The following is a 22,435-nucleotide window of genomic DNA, read 5'->3' as shown; positions in this document are numbered from 1 at the left end:
GAACTTTGTTAATTTCGAACTGGATTGAATCGAATAATAGATGACAAATTATTGTACCGGTAAAAGTAAGTAAAAAATGTAACGTAAAATATTTGTCATAGGACGTTCCATTTTTGAGAAAATAGAAATCGAAAATTAATCAAGCGCGCGTGTATCAAACTATTTTCTTGAAAACATGGCCTTGAACGGAATAATTTTATTCAACATTTTTCACTTATTCTCACGTGTAAGATAACCTTCTGCCGATTGTTTAGTTCAATTACCACTTGGTACTCGGCCAAATTCACGTATGCCAAACAAATTTTTAAATTTGATTTTCTCGAGGATGAAAAACCTTTACTCGATATTCTCGACTTGTTTTTTCATGTAGAAACATCTCCGCTTCGTTCATTTGAACTATCTGGTATCATCAATACCCTGTAATACGTTTAATACGTTTAAGTATTATTAAATTAGAAACAACGCAGCGTTTTTAAGACTGTATTATGTATGTTACACAAAAGTGAATTTTAATAAAAAATTTGGAAACGGTCGTATCAGATTTATTTACCTCCTTTATTAAATTCGAAATTTGAATTTTAAAGGATACTGTGAGTACCGAAATTGTATAGTCTTGAAATATCATAACCCCAATGACGGTTAATGATAAGAAATATTGTAATTAACGAATAATAAACATTTTTATATTTAGCTATCGAGTTTTACATTCATTTTTATATAATTTTATAAACATTGTAACATATAGTATTCTTTATTGTATATGTAACTTGCAGTAAATAGATCGATTAAATCGTACCGTTCTCTGAAGATGGCACTGCAATCACAATTTAAAATACAATTTAGAATAGGAAAAGTTCGTGATATCAAAGAAAAACTCATTTATTCTGCTTCAATATGCATTATTCGTTTGAATTCTTTAAATAGTAATGTTGTTACTTAAATTTCGTTTCTTTCTTCGCGTAGCGCATAGAGAACATTGCATAGCTGAAAATGTTCGAAAAGTAATACTTTCGTTAAATATCTAACCCTCTTTTATTGTGAGGTAAAGGAATGTCGAACTAAAAGTTGTACCATTCCAATTCACTTTCCTCTTTACATCATAATATTGTTAACAATACTGGACAATAATGGAAACATTTCAATTAGAAAGTTCATCCGACGATGATGATGATATGTACTTAAATTCTGTTGCAAAGTTAAATGGTACGTACGCAAATATTATTGTTAGTAATGTTTTTGAATTATTAATTTACGGTATAACATAAAAACAGATGATATAATTAAACATTGACGTATAGCCTTAAAGAAAAAGCCGCCACCACCGCAACATAACGACCAAAAGGGGGAGGATGAGGAAAATAAGATACGAAAGAATAACAAAGAGTTGGTGCACATCTAATACATATGAAGTTTATAATAAATTAGTTTTTATGAGATTTTATAATTAAAAATTTCATGCATTATACATCGTTAATAACTTTTCGCTATAATCTCATGATAACTTGAAGTTTCCTATTACTTTACAGAATTCTAGAAGACTCCAACGGAATTAGAACAACAAGAAAAGTAGAAAAACAAAAAACAAATCAGAATACAAGAGGTAAAAGAAACACTACTAGGCATCGGTCGGCAAGACAAAGACAAGTAAACAATTAGAGACAAACGTTCTTTTCATGAATCCATGGAATTATTAATTCAATTAATTGAATCTAATTAATATGTTGTATATCAAATTTCGTTGCTGTTCTTTTTAGAAGAGAAATGCATGGCAGATTGACAATGAGACAGATTCAGATCTAGAAATCGTTTCTATAGAAGAAAAACCAATATCACCTGAAAATGATTTATTCGTACTTGAAAGTAGTACACCAGAGAATTCACGTTCTAGTGAGACTGAGGATTATGAAATAAACATTAAAATCCTTTGGCGATCAAAGAACATACATCGTTTGAATATTTGTAAAGTACGTAATCAAAATATAATAATTACATATATTTCATAATTCATAATTTATGAAATTATTACAATTATGCCACACTAATTATGTATTTAAAAAACTATTAATTTTATTGTTTATCCATTTATTTCGAAAATAAAAATATTTGCATTGTTTTAGAATGAAAACTTTCGACAAATTTTTGAATATTTTGCTAATTTAGAACAAGTATGTATGGATGAAATTTTAATAACAAAAAAAGATGTAACTATTAAACAGACTGATACACCAGCTTCCATAAATTTGTCTGTGATAGACATACTCGGTAAATTGTTCATTGCCACTTTGATCTTCTTCGCACAAAGTTATAGTTTCTTTTAACGTTTTTTTCCAAATAAAAATAGAAAAAAAATGTTTACAGAGGGAGGCATTGTTAAGAGGGACGGTACAGACACTATGCCTCGAAAAGACACGAACAATGAAAACGTTTGTACAATAAAAATACAAACAACAGGCAAGAAAAATCTAACTGTTTCTGTTAAACGAGATGACGATTTCAAAATTTTATTAGAGAAATGTGCTCAAAAATTTGATGTCGAGCAATCAAGAATTAAACTGTATTTCGATGGTGAATTAATTGCGGCTACGGATACACCCGATTCATTAGATATAGAAGACGAAGCTTGTTTTGATCTTCGATTATCTTCCTAGTTTATAAGAGACTTATTTATAAAAAAACATATTTGATAAATTTATTTAAAATGAAATCTATTTGCAGTTAATTATATGTCTCATACGAAAGAAATTAAGTACTTCGTTCCAAATTGATCGATTTATAAACTTTTTATAGGACATACATAAAGTATTAATTAATAATAATTATGAAAGAGAAACAATATAAAATACAAAAAATATAAAAATTATAATATTATAGCAATTTATAATAAATATATAAAATTTTGTTCCTGTTGAATTTTAATAAAAAATTGTATGAATCAATTGTGAAATAAATTTATGTTAAAATTAATGGTGACCCTTCGGTGGGTGGCAATTCCATAGTTTCTTGCGCTTCCACAACTCTACTTCTAATTATATTTCCCTCGGCATCAGTTTCATCGATCGTTATCAGAATATTCGAAATCACCGGCATAGATTTTCCTTCGTCATTTTTCGCCCCTGACGTTTCTTGCACTTCGTTATCTTCATTTTCCCCTTCATTTTCATCCAAATCTTCAAAAACCTAATAGATAACATAAGATTTTTGAACATCAAGTTCTTTCGCAACTATTTATAAACTTCACTGCAAACAAACATATTACCTGAATTTGAGGCACACTGGCGTCTTTATTTAATTTGATTTTAAATTTTTTATTTTGCAATTTTGGCTGGTTAATAGAAGGATTTGTTTCTTCTTCGACAGCTTCGTATCTGAACATTTGTAATCTGTAACATCCATCTTCATCGTGACTGTATTGGAATCGTGTATGACCACTAGGTAATTGCAATTGATGTGTCTCAATTAAATGTCTTGTTAGTCTATAGCTTTTCCTATATTTCACTGGACATTCATGACAGCAATACCATCGCACCTGCATAGTGTGAACTCGTTCGATGTGCCTTAAAATATAAATTTACCGCCATAAAGAAAATGAAGTTTTTTCTCTTTTGTTTTCTCTTTCTTTCTTTCTCTTTCTCGAACAATCAAAATGATATACATTAATATTTGTTCGGCCCTTTTTATTTGAATTTTCAGGAAATAAAAGGTTCCAGTACCTATCAAGAGTATATGCGCCCTTGCATTTATATTGGCATCCTTCAAAATGACATGAAAAGTTAGGTCCTTTTGTGTGAACTGTCATGTGCGTATCTAGATCCTGTTGAGATTTGGCAGCATGATTGCAGAGCTGACAAGGGAAACTTCTAGTAGAGACATGCCGATATCTAACATGTTTGGCTAAATTGGCTGGTGAGTCACAACTCATATCGCAAAGAGTGCATTTATAATTGAAAACATGCATTCGCATATGATCTCTCAAAATTCCTTCAGTCGGATAAAACTTATTACAATGGGAGCACTGGAATCCCTGAACTAATATAATAATTAAAATAAGTTATTTTTTATAAATGTAATACTACATAATATCTGGATAGACTGTGATAGTTAGAGGAATTGTTTGAATAGAAATTTTTGATCTTACCATCAATTGGAATTTGCCGTTTGCAATGTATATGGAATTTTGTATTGGAAGCAAAAGTAGCACCACAATCAGGACAAGCAACGATCTTTTCTTTTGTATGATGCCTGATATGATTCCTCAATTTGTACAAATTGGGATATAAGCTGCCACAACCTGTCCACTTACATTTCACACCTCCTTCAATTTTATTACCTCTAGGACCTTCCTCAATATGAACAGCCACATGATACAGATATAACTGATAATTTCTGAAGTGTTTCAGACATTCTTCCCAACGGCAAAGAAGCGGCGCTGGAAGATCCACAACATTTTTCCATTCGGGATCTCTACGACATTTCTGAAATAATAAAATTTTAAATCCCGTAAATATTTTTATATCTCTGTTTAATTTTTAAAGAAAACTTATACTTAGAATTTTTTATTAAAAATAATATTTATAGCGAGCAAATAATTATCAAATAAAATTGTAGAATAAAAATTATGAAATAAAATGATTAATTTTGTTGGTCACTTATAATTTACTACTAGTAGATAATTTCTTACGGGTAATTTAATTCTGGTGCGAACATTTGATCCGATACATTTCAATTTAGTATGATAGGAATGATAATTAACATGCCTAGAGATCTCATCGGGATCATCACTCTCGTACAAACAGCCAGTCCATTGACATATGTAAACACTGATTTCTTTCTCATTGGTCCGCGTATTTAAATCAGACACGTGTGTGGCCACGTGATTTACGAATCTCTCAACGTGATTGGTTTCATATTTACAGCTGGTCCATTCACAGGACAGATGATAAATTTCACGTTTCAGCGGGAAACCAACTCTTCTTTTTGTTCCACATTCTGATACGGAATCAAACTCGGAATCAGTATTATAAATATCATCGTCGTCTGTATGTTTTCTCTTACATTGCGGTTCATCTGTATATGTGAAATTCTTTTGCAATTCTACCCAATCGTTACACCATTTCTGTACATCTTTACTAGTGATTAGCTTTTTCCCGAATTCTGCCATTTTGTCTTAATTTACACTTTAATATTCATATCGTAAACTTGTTTCATATAACACATACAATTTTTATTTTCTGCATTGCTATAAAAGCTTATTAAAACTTGTCACAAAATGTCAAACACTTAAAAAGTTCGTTAATGTAGATAAAATATTCGGTATGCTGATTAAACTGAACCTATTCAGTTAATCATTAACTTCCATCTTACATTCCCCTCATCAATGGTCATGCTCAATACTTCTACTTAAATACCTAACCTGATTCTAAGCCAATGTGAAATAAATGCGAGAAAAAGACGTCGTATTAAATTTATAAAAGTTGTTACTGTTTATATATTGTGCACACAAATGTTGCGAATATTTTAAAATAGAAACATTTGAAAGTTAACTACCAGTTCGAAGAAAATGAGACGCAGAATTTTTGTTTCACTAATTTTACTGCAAAGACACTTTTATGAGTGTAGATCCTCTACGATTTATGCACTTTCTTCCGGTTGTTACACTTTCTTCTATATTTCTAGCATCGCTCAAATTTTTATAAGATTGATATATCTATTGTATAGAAATTTTCATTTGGTAGCTGTGCACTTCAACGCTGCTTTTTATCGGATGGGACATTTAGCATTCCGCCAATTTTAACTGCGCATGCGTCTTGCAATCACAAATTTAAACATTTAAAGTATTTTATGTTTAACTATAAATTCCAATGTGAAAGTGAATACGAATTAAATGAAATTATTATTTACAATTTAACATACGATATAACTGAGAAAATATTAATTATGTCTATATATTTATGTTTTTATTCAATTAAAAGAATGTATTTTCTTGAAGCGGATTATATTTAATTTACAGTAGTAGTTCTGTTCTATCGAATTCACTATACTTTAATTTAACTACTTTAATTTATTTAATTCATTAAATGATAAATGCTTTTTCTGTATTAAAGGATATGGTAAATGTGGTGTGGCAGTAATTCGTGTTTCAGGACCAAAAGCATTAGTAGCATTGAAAAAAATGACAAAAATATCCTCTCTAAAACCTAGAACAGCCTTCTTAAGAAAGATTCATGATCCTCAGACAAATGAAGTTTTAGATAAGGGTCTATGCCTTTGGTTTCCAGGTAATGTGATTCAGCGCTTAATTTAAAGAAGTATCTTTCGAAATTATGTATTGAAAATAAATAGTACAAGAAACTTGTGTATTCGATGAATAATGAATTTCAGGACCAAAATCATTTACTGGAGAGGACTGTGCAGAATTCCATGTTCACGGTGGTCCAGCAGTAGTGACATCAATTCTAAATGCACTTTCAAAGTTACGTTTTCATGTAGCGCTTCCTGGAGAATTCACAAGGAGAGCATTTTTAAATGGAAAGATAGATTTAACCGAAGCGGAGGGTATAGGGGATTTAATTGAAGCAGAAACTGAGAAACAACGTCAGCAGGTACAAATGAAATTACTGTAATATTCTCCTGAAAGAATACTTTTTAATTACCTTATAATAGTGGAATTTACTATGTTACATATATAACATTCAGGAATAACATTTCCTATTGTAACATTAACAGGCCTCTATTCAAGCAAGTGGTTCCCACCGTCGTCTCTATGATTCTTGGCGTATTAAGCTTTTAAATGTTCTTGCCAATTTAGAAGCTTACGTTGATTTTTCTGAAGAGCACAGTGTCACATCAAATGCGTTAGAAGATGCTGATACTGTTGTGCGAACATTATCTACAGAAATTCAGCAACATCTTTCTGATGGAAGAAAAGGGGAAATTTTACGCACTGGGGTACACGTAGCAATACTTGGGGAGCCTAATGTCGGAAAAAGCAGTCTTCTAAACCTTCTTTCTAGAAAAGATGCAGCAATTGTTACATCTTCACCAGGAACAACGAGAGATGTTATAGAGTTAACAACAAATATTTGTGGATATCCAATGATTCTTGCAGATACTGCAGGAATCAGAAATAATCCAGAAAATGAAATAGAAGTGGAAGGTATTAGAAAAGCAAAAGAATACTCGAAAGAAGCAGATTTTGTTATATGCGTAATTAGTGCGGAAAATAGTATAAAAACTTCTGTAGGAAAGTTTTTAGAACAGTATAAAAATTATTTGGGAATAGATAAAAAAAGGGTTCTTGCTGTACTAAATAAAATAGACTTACTTAATGAAGAAGAAAAAAAAAGATGGAGGCAGCAAAATGTTGTTCCTATATCATGTAAGACGCAAGAAGGTTTAGAAGAGCTTACGAACGCATTAGGAAAGTGTTTCGAGGAATTGTGAGTATTTTATTTATAATATTGAAAACCAAGTAATATAATAAATTATACGAATAAATATAATTACTGTAATAAGTATAATTTAAACAGTATTTCTTTCAAATGGAACATTCCTATATTTTTTAATTTTTAATTTCATTATTCATTCAATTCAATATTTTTAATTTCAGGTGCGGCGATCCGTCTCAAGAAAATCCTGTAATCAGTCATGCACGATATAGAAATCATTTATTGCATGTCTCAGATTGTCTTGAACTGTATTTAAAAAGAACTGTAGCACCAACTTATGACATGGCTATATCCTTACAAGATATTAGAAATGCAGCAAGAGAACTTGGCAAAATTACTGGTACTATCAGTAATGAAGAAGTTTTGGATATTATATTTAAAAATTTTTGTATAGGCAAATAAAAACCTATTTGAACATTGATGTTCATATTTGTGCTTATCGATGATAATGAGAACACAATTGTGTAAATTGTTTTATGATAAAAATAATGATTTATTTAATATTAATATATATATAACACATCCATAAGAAAAATTAAGAGAAAATCCTATTAAAATCATAATTGTCAATTCTCAGTTTTCTTCTCTTGTTCGGTTCCCAAATGTGCTACATTCACTTCGTCCAGATTTATGTTCTGATCTTTCATGGCTTGCTGAAACATAATTATAATGAATAAAGTACGCCCTATAAATTGTAACAATATAATTGTTTTATAACAAAGTATTAAGTAATAAAAAAATTCGTTTCAAAAGATTTAGAAATAGCAACACAGAAATTAAGCATAATAAATTCATATTAATTTCATCAAATTCCAAAAGTAATTAGTAGCAATGATATTATTTTTTATGTTATTGGAAGTCTAATATAAGTTAAGTTTTGAAATATATATTTTGTTTATGCATAAAACTGATTAATGTTTGACTGGTTAATCTTAAAAATTATTTACGAAGTTCATGATTCTGAAATATAAATGTTAGATTCTATACAATTGTTCACGTTTTCAAGTGATTTCTTTCTAATTGTATATTTAGCTCTTTCATATTCCAATCGGCACAATAATAAGCTAACAAAAGTAAGGTTAGAAATTCAAAAATTCAAGTTACTTGTAACATTTTAACTTACCGCTACACATTTGGTATAAACTTTAAGTAAATGTGCACATTCACTATCGTCATTGATTCCACGTAGAAATTTCTCAGAGAACCAATCATTAAAACAACGATCGTACTTTTCTTTCAATTCTTTGCAAGCCTCCATAATATATTCTTATTAAAATTATTAATTAAAAAATTAATGGATTAAATCATCGCCGATTAATTCTAATAATTTTGTTTAGTTATTCATACAGAAAAAAAAAGAAAACGAAAATTGTGCAATCAGCATGTTCCAACTTGTACATTGCTTTAATTCATGATTACTGTCCATACAACACAGAGACTACTTCGTCTCAGACATCATTTATGAGATTTTAAGGTCTGATTTAAAGGAGAAACAAATACGGAAAATGTACGTAAAATCACACGATGTTAATAATTATTTTGGATTTCAGTTTATCGAACGTTTGCAGAATCATAAGTTCATTTTCACAAAATTTTGTAGAGAATATGATTCCCAAGAAATCGCATTCATATTTCAGTTTCATGACATTTTAATGTTTAGATTTTAAAAACGGTAAATTTAGGAAAATATTAATTTGGTTACCTGAAGGCATTGATTGTACAATTTAAAATGATTCGAGCACATTGAATCGTCTAAATCACCTTTAAGAAATTTTTCGGAAAACCAAAGTTTGAAACACCCATCATATTCTTTTTTAAGATTATTACAAGCTTCTGCTATACTGTTCATTTAATTTTTCAATTTATTACTAACTCTAGAATATAATTTTACGTAAGACAGTTCCTCGTAATTTGCTCAGGGATTAATAATACCTATAAAAGAAATCTTAGATTTATTGGTTATAAATCAAATTACAGAAAGGCAATTGAAATTAATTTATATTATATGCTCTTGACTCGATTTGCGATTTATTATCGAATTTATGGTATTTAATATCGATTAGAATCGATTAGTCGAATTGTATTTGTTGAAGATCGGAGTTATTTCACGACAAGTTGAGATATTTTAAGTTTTAAGTTTTATAAAATTCGTTGATATCGAGCATTGCAATTCAGCACTGTAAAATAAATTGTTTCGATTAAAAGCAATTTAGAAACAACTTACGCCAGAATATTTTCTAGAATGCAAAATTATCAAACTTCAATAAACGAGAAACACGAGTACTTTTTGGTTAGTAAGTAACGTATTAAAGACTAATCATTGATCAACGGTTCTCAACTTATTTTCTTCTAAAATGTACTAAAGTGTTACGAATACGTGGCTCGTGTAGGGAATTTTATCATAATCATTAGCAACAATTGCATCTCATGTTATTTTTATTATTATATTTTGCCGAACAGAATTTATTTCCTTTCTGCAATATAACAATAGCCATAATTATAAAGAGAAAGTTTTATGAGCAAGTACATGTACGTACGTATACGTTCAATTAATTTGAAAAATTTCTCTAAAAATTATAATAGCGTAAAATTTTAGTACGGACCGGCATTCGATTTTTAAACAAATTCTATGAAAATTTAAATGCAAAGGAAAAATCAATGTTACTTAGTCATTCTAATGAGATTAATGGAATTAATTTAGCAGTTTTTACTAGAAAGTATATACATTATAAATATTTAACATTTAAAATCACGCTGGGGAACAATATTATCATTAAAATGATATCTTTTAATAAATTTTGTTAAACTGTTACAATTGAATTAAATAAATCATAATTAAACTATGGTGATTAGTTTCACTTAATGGTTGTAATAGACATAAAACATAAAGGTGAAATATTTGCTTATATTAAGTGGAAGAGACATTTCATAAATAATAAAAATTAGAAAATCACATTTAATTATTTTTTATATGTTATAACAATAGTCTTAATATATCGATTGGAACTTGCATCGTTTGATCATCGACCAAAACAATGTCAAATTTTTCCATAAACGAAGCCAGGCTGCTTTCAATCTGTAAAAGATCAAAATATCTATTGAATTCATGATCTTTCTCTAAAAATTCTAATTATAAGACAAGGCATACGATGATAATGATTTGTTATAAATAAACACGATGCAATACATAGTATTTACATTGTCATAAAGAAAACCAATTTTTAGCACAGCACATGTATTCACCATTCCGTCGACCATTGATGCATCTCCTATGGTATCACCCATTAAAAAAACATTTTTCCTTCCTTCAAGAACTTTAAAATAGTCTTGTTCTATTGCATGTTCGTTTTTATTGAAAACGTGTATTAGTCTTTCATTTTGAAAGCCTGCCAGTTTTCCGTCTTTGTATTTGAGAAAATTGGAGATTATCTAAAAATGAATATTATAACTCTGAATATATTCTTTTTGCCATTATTACTACAAGTTTAGAAAAAGCAGAGAAGATAAAGCGACAAAGAAAATTATATGCGTTAACCGTTACCTTTACATTATCAAATAGAACTCCTTGATTCTTTAATATAGCTTCGACGATGTCTCCTAAACCAGCACTAAAGACTAATACCGGAATTTTAACAAAGTGCAGTTTTTTAAAAAATTCTTTAGTACCATCCCTTAAATGTGTCCCGTAAATATTGCTTATTTCTGGTATTTCGTCAGGAGTAAAAGGTATGCCTTTCAGTATTTCCTCTGCCGCTATCATCCATTCTCTCATTGCCTCTGTTTTTACTTCAATAGATAAATTAGGATCTATTTCGATCGGTCTGTATTTTTGATAAAGACGACTTGATTCCTTCGCATATATTTCTGGAAGTTGCTTGCACTTGCTAAAGATTCCTATTTTTTTTTTTTTTTTCCAAAATTACAAGGCAATAAATAAAAAGTTGCATTAAATTTTACTTTGTATAAATTTAATTAAGCCTTAATAGGTGATTATAATAAAATAATGTTTATAAATTTACATACCAAAACTACTGAGAACCTTTTTCCCATCGACGTGTTGTTTAGTCAATGTTAAGTCAAAATCAGTGACTATCTGAAAGCAATATTTTCCAACAAATTTAAAATTATGTACATACGTGTAGATCGAAACAAGGAATTTATGCGTAGAAATAAACAATAAGTAGCTGATACGAATAAAAATGAAAAAGTATTTAGAAAAAATGCGTACCTGTAGAGAATTACATCCATCTGTCAACATTGTGTTTATTGTCCTTAACAGACGTCTTTTGTCCTTAATATGTACATGTTTTAGTTTCAGTGTTGGGAACTGTATTAAAAAGAGAAAATTTTAAGAGTAACATTGAAATATATTTAAATTTAAATGTGATCTTGAACTTTAGTTAAAATTTTCTAATATCCATTATTAGATAAAATAGAAACGCATAGTTTATATGTAAAAAATATATAAAGTGCTATTGCGAAAGATATTTACATCGTCATTCTTGCAATCATCATGAAATTGTTATTATTAGAGCGAATTATTTTTAAAAATTATCTCACCATATTGTGACAAGTATCTGTCTGCCAAATTACGAATTTCCTTATTTTCTTTGAAACAGGATTGGAGAGAAATATTTTTTAATAAAAGAAGACCTCTTGAAAGATACATTTGACATTATTTATTTCATAATATTACATATATTTTGATATAAATAAAAAATTATGTTACAAAGAAGGCTCAATTATTAATCTCTTTTTGAACATGTATGTAAGTTGTTTGTATGCAAGTTGAACATATATATATATATATGTATATATAAATGTATAAAATATAAAAGGTAGAATTAAAGTAAAAAAAATATATCACATATAAATATAATGATAACGATAATAGTAGTACTAATAATAATAATAACAACAATAATAATGATAATAATAATAATAATAATAATAATAATAATAATAATAATAATAATAATAATAATAATAATAATAATTGTTATTATAGTAGTAGTAACAATAATAATAAGAAGAAGAATAAGAATAGGAATAAAACAGTAATAGTAATAATAATAATTAAAATTTCTAACTCAACAACAGTTAATTATAAATTAAATATTACATAGGTTAGGTTACTAAAATCTTCCGACAGCATAAAATATCTTTTTGTATCATATGTCACATACTTGATTATAATTTAATAATTAATTAAATTGGAATAGACTATCGGATTTGCAAGTAAAGTGATTGTTGAAAATGTATAATATACAATAAAGTGTATTATGTAAGAGGTTAAGTTTAAATACTCTAGCATATATTACTTTATTTTATTTTTCTCGCTTGCTAACTTATTTAATCGTTATGTGAAATATATAATATACCACGTATAAATTCGAATTTAAAATTTAATGTCTTTCGTTATGTTTTTATCAATTTTATCTATACGTCTATTAGGTTTTTAATACTAGAATAACAAATTGTTAATATGTAAAGAGGATACTGATTAATATTATAAAAAAAGATGGACATATTTAGACACTCTATTTATTAGTTGAACGTAAATATTAGTATTTCGATCGATATGGTACACTTTTTATAAAGAAAACATGGGTTGAAAGTTAATATTGTTATTCGTATCTATCAATTCATTTTGAACATGTTTCCTGTATCAGTATGTAACGAGTATATTTACTTTTTCTATTACGTAATTTTATGACAGTATCACATTGAATTTTGTATATTTTTTTATTTTTTAGATGAATTATAATTCTAATGAAATGTGAGAAATCGATAATAACTAGAATAAACTATGTTACGGAATTATAAAGGAGATACAGTTATTTGCTTAACTGGATCTTTTTACCGTAGAGAGAGAGAGAGAGAGAGAGAGAGAGAGAGAGAGAGAGAGAGGTTTGAATGACGAATAACAAAAAATTCTAATCCAAGTAAGGTTATGATTTAAGATAGCGACCGCGACAATATTGAAATGGTACAAAGTGAAATGCAATTGGCTAAGAAGAAAAAGCCGCGACAAATTTAAATTACTTACATCATCCAGGTTTATTTCGGAAGTCATGCTCTTCCCTTGCGCGACGAGACCGGAGTCTTTGTGTTCAGCGAGCTAACTGTTTTTCAGGCGTCGAAGAACCGCCACGCATCCAATTAACCAATCAGCTACGGCACGTGACCCGTGTATCTATCACGTGATCTTATTTTCCTTCGTTGAGTCCGGGCTAACTGTGGGAACTTTTAAACGATGGATCTAAGTCTAACAGGAGAACATACCGAAGTGTCGATCATCGATCTTGACGAAATTCACAGATGATGTAATTTCTTATAAAAATATTTGTCCGTATTAAAGGAGCGAAAACCGTCTCCAAATTCTGTGCTGTAAAATCTGTTTTGTCGAATATCTCGGAAACTACTACGGATCGAGCGATTGTCTAAATTGATGAAATTAGTATTTCTCAATGACGAATTAGGCGATATAAATTATTTAATAAAAAAATCCATTTGTTTAAATAATATGTTAATTCATAACATATAAATGTTAAGAAGTCCTCTTGAATATTGGTTTATAAATACTATGCCTATATGCACGAACTACGGATAAATTAGGATGTCGATTTTTTGGATTACAAAGAATTTATTATATTTGAAATTTTCACGCTCGTATGTATGTATGTATGTATGTATGTATTGTTCGTATATATGTGAGAACTGTGTGAGAAGAGTTTCTTTTATTGCTAGGCACTGATTCTTGTTTTTAGGCAAATAAACAATTGATTTCAATGATTGAGTATTATGTTTGCGATAGTGGTATTCCTTGGGAAAGTCAACATTGGCAATTACGCACAGCTGTACAGTTTAGCCAACAACATCGGAAAATGGTAAATTGCTTGCTCCTTTATTCGTGGTAGCGAAAGAAGCAAGTGGACGGTTAGGACGGCGTGCGCAGAGCTAATTGTTTACTATTTTGAATTATTCAAAGTCCCTGATATCGTCGATGAAGCATTTATGCGAGGAAAATTGAATAAAGAAGTTTTAAGGGGATGGTTTGGAAGTGTATTTCTTGGTTCGTTAAACGTCGGATAGTGTGTAGGTCCTCTTATTCAATTCATGGAGCGGATATGACGAAGAATCGACGATGAATACAATTGCGGAACGAAGGAAAAACGTTAAAATCTCGAGAAACGCTAAAAAGTATAAGAAAACTTGTAGAACCGTTAGAACGTCTAGATTCCGTATTTGGAAAAATATATCGATTTATAACAAATAATTGTAATTAGCTATATAATAATGTAAGAAAGTTTGAATCGAAAGTTAAAAAAGTGGACCGAAAGAAGGGATTGAAAACTTGGATGTGTTCTTTTCTAAAATTAGACGTAAACTATCGGCAAACTATTTATTAGTAAAATACTATGTATTACTTATGGGTCGTCTGAAATGCAAAAATGCGTAGAATACAATAACGCGATAAGAATATATAAAATATCGAAAGTATTGGCTGTTGTAATTTAATTGCAATTAATTTAAGGTAAAACAATTTCTAGCTTAAATTCCATTTTTTTTTTTGTTTTGTTTTCTAATTACATATATTCCTAAAAGTAGGAATTTGCATAAATATCCGCAGTCTACTTATTACAATAGTTCTACTCGAATAATGCTTACTGGAAAGGTGATGAATACAGGTATGAAAATTCATTTGTTTTTTTTTTTTTATGAAGGAGAATATTTAATAGCATGTAGATATAATAATAATACTAATATAATCATTCATATATTCGATTTTCTTAGATTAAATACATTATACTTTGTAATTATTCTTAAGATATTTTTAACGTTATACGAATGAAAATCAATGTTTATAATATAGATAGATTCGATATCTTATTGCACTAAAATGTATTTATTTAATATAATCGCTAATATTATCGTTCTTACAATTATCAGAGATATGAAATTTAGCGAGCGTTATCAAAGATAGAAGAATGTTTTATAATAGGTAAGGTATTGCTACCATTGTAAAGATTTGATAGCGGAATGATAACTTGGACTATGCTCCGAATAAAATTGGGCGTACCACCTGCGATAAGCAATTATACTTTTATCTTCTTTGACCAGCAGCGGTCGTTTCTCGAACTTCTTTCGATTCCAAATGGCTACGTCTCTTTCGAACATTAAACACTCTCCTAGGAATAACATACTAGCGTATGGACCAAGCAACGGTGGACAGTATAGTACGTGAGTCACCTGATGATAACAATTAGAAATAACAATTAGAAAGAAGACGGTACAGTTATTATCGTCGTATTATAAAAGAACAACGTGATTACCAACAACAAACTATCTGCTATTTAGATTGAATATATTTTCTAGAAAATAAGTTTAAGTTCGTTACCATCCTCTTTCGAGAGAATGTTGTCTCTCGTAGAAATTGTATATTACGAGGAGAAGCAAATGGCTAGATTTGACGTGACACGAGTTAAATGTATACTCGAGACTTTAATTAAAATTAGAACCTTTTGTAAGAGGGGTTCCATCGGTGTCACCGTTTGGAATATACACATGGATCCTAGAGGGCCGTGCATCATGAGTTCAACGTATCCTGGTCCGATTTGTTGAACGTTCACGTCCAATGGTAAAACTTGGAATTTCTCGAACAGAATCAGTCTGTGCCGTAAAGTCATGTACGCTCTGTGCCTTAAATTTTCACCATCCTGTTTCTCTGACTCGGTTCCGTTCGAGTTTTGAGATTCTAAGAAAGAATTATGCGGCGCCCAATTAACGTTCGTCCATGAATGACGAGCGAAAGCGGAAAAGATACGTGCGATTTTTGCAAATATCGCTGGTCCGTGCACCGCGCTGAGATGTGCCGAATCGGCACCATTCTCCGCAACTTCCTATAAAAAATTTAATATTTATATCATAATGTTATAGGTTTTTTTTCCCATCAGAATTCTACTTTCTAATGGACATTTTGTCACGTCAGATTCTAAGATTAATACGATCCAATACAGGATATTCTCTTTTCATAAGTTCCGTCTACTTGAATATTATTTCTAAACGGTCGTATCAATGTTAAAACGATCTTCTTCTTATGGCTTATATTAATTCTGCTTTAGCTCTGGGATCAGGCTGCGGGCATCTATGCAAATTCGTATTTTTACCAATGCAACTAGAGAAATAGAGCTTGAGCGAAAATTTGTTTCATCTACCGAACTTTATTACTTTTATACTCTTTATATATATGTATATATATCTTTGCACTCTTAAATTTCCTGTAAACGTTTAAAGATCCACAGTCTAGCGATGATACGTAGTTACGAGTTCTTTACCTGTGCAAACCCGAAGCAACGATTCTTAGGATTCGTCATGGAGGCTGCAATCAAGGAGTCCAAGATCCATTTCCTATTTCAAATATCCATCAGCTTTACTTAACAGATATCTAAAAAAAGGAGAAAGAAAAGAGAAGGATACTAAGAGATCGCCGTCGATCTAAACGTTAATGGCTACTTGGTTTCCTTGATTTTAGTTTCCATGATCGATCGAATTACCCCGATTATCGTTATTTATCTATTATCTCTAAACGTTATAGAGATACGACATTAGATATTTCATCGCAGAAGCATGTATACAAACTATTCGAGTGGCATTAAACCTCTTCGAAGCAAAAAGCAATATCCGAGTGTTTATGCCGCGTCCGTTCGCAAGATGTTCGTTCGTTGCAAGACGGACAAACAAACGTGTACGAAAAGAAAAAGAAAGGACAAGGAAATTACACGCAAACTAATTGAACTGACCTGTATGTGACAATTGATGAGAAACTCGTTTCGACCCTGATAACGCCATGTTCGGTTTGAAACGTGACTGATCGTTTGCGGCTGCCAGTGTGGTTCTAATCCCTCGGCGTGGTGCCAAACGAAGATAATTTCGTTAGCCTCGCAACTTTTCCAAGTTTTTGTTCTGGCGATATGCGGCACTAAAACGAAACAAACGATATAATCGACGATTAAAACGTAGCTGTATACGATTAACGTTCGTCGTACGTTGTAAGAGAGATAACGAACGATCGAAATCGAGGTCGTAAATCGGGTTACCTTTGTCGGCATAGGGGATGTAATCGCATTGTCCATCGGAACCACGAAATAGCCAACCGTGAAAGGGACATTCTAAGCAATCGCCCTTTACACGGCCACCCTCTGCCATATTTGCACCGAGATGAGGGCAATAAGCGTCTAAAATTCTCACCGTCCCATTATCTGTTCTTTAAACGTGTATAAATTGTTAAACCTCGATATTAACTATACACACGGTACAGTATAGAGGGTGTGCCGGAGATCGTGGTACAAGCTGAAAGGGATTGATCCCTCGTGCAAGGATGAGTGGAAAACCGGTGGAGGTAGGATAGGCGCAATTTTTCATACGAAGCTTCGTTTTCGAGAAAATCGATCAGGAATTTGCCTCGTGTACGCTTGTAATCGAGAGTCGACGAGTTTTCTCGCACTTGGGTGTCTGCTCTGTTCGGTGGTTCGAAAGAAGCCGAAAGGGGGTGATTTCCCGTGGAAAACCAGAGAACGAGAAAACGAGAAAACGAGAAAACGAGAATTTTTGAGCATCCGCTTTCGAGGAAATGGCTTATCAAATTTCATCCGTCCGAGTCTCGTTACCTCTGTCAAGTGCGCACGTACTTGACGGAACTTCAACCAAGTGCAAAGAAACCCGTTCAACCGAGACTCTCGTTACCTCTCGAGTGCACGCGTACCGCATAGAACTTCATAGTGGCCAAGTGCGAAGAAACCCGTCCAATCGACTCTCATTAACTCTCAAGTGCACACGTACTCGACGAAACTTCATATTTTCAGGATTTTCTCAAAAGACCAAACCTTTTATCGGAAATCCTCGCTCTACAACTTTTTTCCATTCACCTTCGCACGATACTTTCGTCGTACCACGCTTTCCCTTTACTTTCCCACGCATATATATAGATATCGACAAAAAGAGAGGTTGCGCTTTTAACAATTTCTTGCGTCTATCGTAATATTTATATAAATTAACTCTATCTACTAATTTCTAATGAACGTATGGTCGTTAGTCTTTCTTCTTATAAACTAATAAATTGATAAATTGATAAATTAATAAATTAATAAATTAATAAATTAATTTATCGAAATACCTGAAGACGGCAAAATTCTGTCCGAGAGCAGCTACGTGTTTTACTTGACCCTTGTCTAATTGATAACTCTCTAATAGGGCAAACCAACCGTTCGGGTAAACCGGAGGAAGCTTTCCCAATTTACGCTTTTTCGATTCCAAGTAATTCGCTAAAACTCTTTTGTTGTCACCTTCGAATCTTAGGTCCTGAAAAGAGCAGTGCCAATTATCCGTGCAGCTTTTTTCTTAATAAAATATTAATAATGCACGCGAAACGAATCGAAATAAAGGGTGAAATAGGTGTCTTTGATCACGAACAACGGTTTTTATTACTTTCGACAAAGTGGTAACGAAAGCGATAGTAATTTCGATAAAATCATCGTTCGCTAAACTTAAGATCATAACGCGCAAAACATGGAAGCGTATCACGTTTTCTTTTCGTGGATAGAAAGAATCGCTGATACGATGAAAAAGGATATTCTTCTGGTGTCACGCGTAGAAAGAAATCTGCTTCTTTCTTCCTTTGTAAACATAGTGTCATCGTGTTGCCTTTTGCCACGCATCCGTGTGTGTCCTTTGCGTTAAAAGCGTATGGATTCGACAGAAATAGAATAGAATGGATTCGACGGATAGAAACGGAATAGAAGATGTGCGAGCGTCGACAAATTTTAGTAAATCTTCCTTTCCATTTTAACGTTTTCGAGGAATTAATATAGGCGTTAACGTTTCGTCGAAGATAATTTTATCTTACTTATACAAGTAACGTTATTAGTAGTAATTGATGCGTAGATAATATCGAACGATATTTATCTTTTAATGTTTATTAAATTGATAAAAAGGAAGATATTTAGCGACGGTCGGAACATCGTAGTACCGGTAACTTTAAAACGTCGATTCAGTCTCGATCGAAATTTCATGGAAATTTCATGGAAAGCCAACGTGCTTTTAAAATTACACTCGGATCTGCGCGGCCTATGCAAAATATCCCTCTTTTTTTTCTTTCCTCTCTTTTTTCTCTCGTTCTTTTCTTCTTCACTTTTTCCTCTTTTCACATTCTCTTAAAAAATAGAATTTACCGGCAGTTTGTCATTGTTTCATTGAAATTCGACATCACGCAATTAATAATATTTGATTTCGATAATTTAACCAACTACTGTAATCTCGATTACTCTCGAATCTCTTCTACGAACGGAAAATATCGATCGTTTTGAATTCGAACAGCGGCGAGAAGGAGAGCAAAAGATGCGATATAAGTAGGTAAACCGGGCAATGGTATCGAAGAGGACTCACCTTGATCCAGTTGATCTTGTACAAATAGGAAGCAAGGAGAATACCAAAAAGCAGAAGAAAAGCACCACCGAGGCTCCACCATCCGGCCATCGTTGTCTTCTTCACCCTCTGCCCCCGAACGAAGAAAAGCAAGTGCACTCTAAAAACTTGTCCCTCTGGAACACCTTCGGAACCACCTCTCTTATTCTCCTTGCCCTCGCTTCTCTCCTCTTTCTCTCTTTCTTTTCTCCCTTCCTTCTCCTGCCGCTCGGCCTCTTCTCTTTTTCCTTCCTTCCTTTTTCCTCTCCTCTAGCCTTCTTTCTCGGCACCTCGTTTTCCTCTTCTTTCTCTTCTTTCGCTCCTCACCACTCTCTCTTCCTTCCTTCCTTTCTCCTCCCTCTTGCCCTACCTTTTCTCCCTTCTTCCTTTTCTTCCTCTTCCACTAATCCCGCTCTTCGTCGCGTTGCTCTTATTTTTGCTCCTCCCCCCCTCCCACCTTCTTTTAATATTTTTCTACACCTGTTCCGTACACTTGTCTTTCGAACTTGTCTTTGTTATGTTTTCGAATCTCCGCTCCTGCGTTCGTAATTCTTTCCCCCGCTCGTCGATCTCGAGCCGTTCTCAAATTTGATCGCAAAACGAGGAAAGAAAGAAAAATGAAAAAGGAAGAAGGAGAAAAAGAAGAAAAAGAAGAAAAGAAAGAAAAACCGATAGGAACAAGATATCACCTCTGTCGATTCCAGTTCACTCGATACTTGTTAGTCACGCGAACTTATTTTCTCTTCTTTCTCACGCGCGTCCCTCTCGTTAACGGCCTCTTAACTCTTCTCGTTTCGTACAATGTATCGGTCGTTGCGTTCCCTTGGCTCGTACGATTCCATATCAGGTTTGACTAACTCGAACGTCTAATGCAAACGGTTATCGTCGGATCTCGAAGTATAGTGGTTTGAACGAAGGGGACGATAGTTTGAAAAGGTGTACGCGATAGTTCGATAGAATTGGAAAAAGCGAGGAGGCGCGCAGGAGGGTCTACCAGACGGATTCCGAACCCTCGATCGTTTTTCGAACGACTGAGCCACTTCGTCCTTAGACAGAGCCTTTTATACCTTTCCGAGGTGTACCAACGTCTCCAACAGTGTCTATTGCCGAGGACCCATCGACCTTTCGTCGATCGCGTCTTCGATCTTCACTCGAATACACATTATTATAATATTTTTCTGTCGGAAAAATTTATTTTAACCATAAACCATAAACGATCTTGCGTAAAAATATCGAGAAACTAATTGCACCTTCGCTATCTATGTTTTTTTTAAGATCCGTTGTGTTTCGTCTTCTTTCATCGGATTCTTGCTCCTACTTGATCGTTCCTACTTAAATACCGCTTATTCGTTGTATCTCTCTCTCCTAATTTCGTACGTTACGTACGTTTGCGTTTCTTCAAACAAGTACGTACATCGCAATACAAGAAAATATATTCGAATCGTATAACTTTCAACGAGATCGTTCTTATATTTATAAATCGATCGATTATTAAGTCGTAACGTGTTTCGTTTACGACAGAAGTTATAAGCTATATCGCAATGCCGCTTATGAAATGTAATACATAACGCATCGTGGCTGTTCGAATGTCGAGGAATATTTGTCAGTGACGAATCGTATATCTGGCCTTTCCAGCGAATGTCGATCGAGCCGATCGCATCGGTTACCACATTTTTCCGCTTAGAATTATGTACAGCCACGGCCGATTTCCAAGTCCTTGTTGCATATCTTTTCTTCTATCGCGAATCGTTCTGTTTCTGCTTACCCTCCTTGTCTTTTCTTTCCCAGATTTAGTTTTATCGACGCTGTCCATCGATTTCCGACTGTTTCTATCTTTAGTCCTACGCTTTTCCGCATCTATTTTCCCCTCGTTTCGTCCTCACCGCTCTTTTCCACTATTTCCTTTCTTTATATCTTACGATCGGCTATCGATTTACGACGTGGTTACCGTGATTTTCGGTAGATCTCCGGCTTCGAGACCGGCCAAGGTACGCAACATTTTCTACGTTCCAGCGTGCATAATATCGTATGTTTAGTTTAGAGACGTCGTTTGAATTTTAAACCGGGCCACGGGAAGATCTAGGTAAGTACGAACTTTGAAATCTTAGAGAGTTCAAGGTCGCCGGGAATTTATATGTAACGCAACCAAGTACTGCTTTAAACAGTTGTTTCCAGAGGGAGAAACAAATATCCGCTCGTGGAATACTCCGCTGTTGAAAACTATCCTAGAAAAATGTTTACCGAATCATAAACAATTATTACGTTCTGTGATCTCGAAATAATCGACAACAATCAGAATAGTAGAGATCGAAGTAAACAGTTATCTCTCTGTTAAAAAAAGAAATTCTGTTCCTGTTTTTCGAGAGATAATATCTTGTGAACGTTTTTACCAGACGTTCTCATAGAACAGACACTGGGATCACTTGGGACAAATGGGACACACTTGGCATCCGTAAAATAAAGTAAAAAATCCATGGAAACGAGTTATTCCAGAAAGGTGAAAAGAGTTCCATAAGATAAAAGTATCG

At 32.5% G+C, this 22,435-nt stretch overlaps 6 protein-coding genes across 8 annotated transcripts; 2 read left to right on the top strand and 4 right to left on the bottom strand.

Moving 5' to 3' along the window:
- Positions 1–808: 808 nt before the first annotated feature.
- On the top strand, positions 809–2,964 carry LOC132912436 (DNA repair protein Rad60). Its single transcript, XM_060969843.1, has 6 exons — positions 809–1,203; positions 1,299–1,383; positions 1,527–1,644; positions 1,755–1,964; positions 2,118–2,262; positions 2,359–2,964. Exons 1-6 carry the CDS (start codon positions 1,128–1,130, stop codon positions 2,646–2,648), a joined length of 924 nt encoding a protein of 307 aa, XP_060825826.1. The 5' UTR covers positions 809–1,127; the 3' UTR covers positions 2,649–2,964.
- On the bottom strand, positions 2,920–5,260 carry LOC132912425 (histone H4 transcription factor-like). Its single transcript, XM_060969820.1, has 5 exons — positions 4,679–5,260; positions 4,136–4,472; positions 3,711–4,026; positions 3,257–3,554; positions 2,920–3,177 (listed from the first exon to the last, which is right to left on the bottom strand). Exons 1-5 carry the CDS (start codon positions 5,156–5,158, stop codon positions 2,950–2,952), a joined length of 1,659 nt encoding a protein of 552 aa, XP_060825803.1. The 5' UTR covers positions 5,159–5,260; the 3' UTR covers positions 2,920–2,949.
- A 248-nt stretch (positions 5,261–5,508) lies between these two features.
- Positions 5,509–7,866, top strand: LOC132912426 (tRNA modification GTPase GTPBP3, mitochondrial). Of its 2 annotated transcripts, none has more exons than XM_060969821.1 (5): positions 5,509–5,645; positions 6,102–6,275; positions 6,379–6,599; positions 6,724–7,436; positions 7,607–7,866. In XM_060969821.1, the coding sequence occupies exons 1-5, from the start codon at positions 5,558–5,560 to the stop codon at positions 7,845–7,847; spliced, it is 1,437 nt and encodes a 478-aa protein (XP_060825804.1). In that variant the 5' UTR covers positions 5,509–5,557; the 3' UTR covers positions 7,848–7,866. The 2 variants fall into 2 exon arrangements, with proteins under 2 accessions (XP_060825804.1, XP_060825805.1); XM_060969822.1 differs by lacking the exon at positions 5,509–5,645 and adding an exon at positions 5,750–5,831.
- A 48-nt stretch (positions 7,867–7,914) lies between these two features.
- Positions 7,915–9,436, bottom strand: LOC132912443 (TP53-regulated inhibitor of apoptosis 1-like). Of its 2 annotated transcripts, none has more exons than XM_060969856.1 (2): positions 9,148–9,436; positions 7,915–8,098 (listed from the first exon to the last, which is right to left on the bottom strand). In XM_060969856.1, the coding sequence occupies exons 1-2, from the start codon at positions 9,292–9,294 to the stop codon at positions 8,012–8,014; spliced, it is 234 nt and encodes a 77-aa protein (XP_060825839.1). In that variant the 5' UTR covers positions 9,295–9,436; the 3' UTR covers positions 7,915–8,011. The 2 variants fall into 2 exon arrangements, with proteins under 2 accessions (XP_060825839.1, XP_060825840.1); XM_060969857.1 differs by lacking the exon at positions 9,148–9,436 and adding an exon at positions 8,569–9,141.
- Positions 9,437–10,330: 894 nt separating this feature from the next.
- Positions 10,331–13,628, bottom strand: LOC132912438 (7-methylguanosine phosphate-specific 5'-nucleotidase). The gene is made up of 6 exons (XM_060969847.1): positions 13,495–13,628; positions 11,674–11,772; positions 11,469–11,538; positions 10,987–11,339; positions 10,644–10,874; positions 10,331–10,521 (listed from the first exon to the last, which is right to left on the bottom strand). Exons 1-6 carry the CDS (start codon positions 13,519–13,521, stop codon positions 10,420–10,422), a joined length of 882 nt encoding a protein of 293 aa, XP_060825830.1. The 5' UTR covers positions 13,522–13,628; the 3' UTR covers positions 10,331–10,419.
- A 1,705-nt stretch (positions 13,629–15,333) lies between these two features.
- Positions 15,334–20,620, bottom strand: LOC132913080 (cholesterol 7-desaturase nvd). The gene is made up of 7 exons (XM_060971039.1): positions 20,597–20,620; positions 19,890–20,053; positions 18,622–18,806; positions 17,546–17,712; positions 17,249–17,427; positions 15,968–16,348; positions 15,334–15,698 (listed from the first exon to the last, which is right to left on the bottom strand). Exons 2-7 carry the CDS (start codon positions 19,977–19,979, stop codon positions 15,462–15,464), a joined length of 1,239 nt encoding a protein of 412 aa, XP_060827022.1. The 5' UTR covers positions 19,980–20,053; positions 20,597–20,620; the 3' UTR covers positions 15,334–15,461.
- Positions 20,621–22,435: the final 1,815 nt, after the last annotated feature.

The sequence above is a fragment of the Bombus pascuorum genome, chromosome 12 (assembly GCF_905332965.1).
Source record: "Bombus pascuorum chromosome 12, iyBomPasc1.1, whole genome shotgun sequence".
Taxonomy (NCBI): Eukaryota; Metazoa; Arthropoda; class Insecta; order Hymenoptera; family Apidae; genus Bombus; species Bombus pascuorum.
Note: the sequence above shows the minus strand (reverse complement) of the source record. Positions and strands in the feature narration are given on the sequence as shown.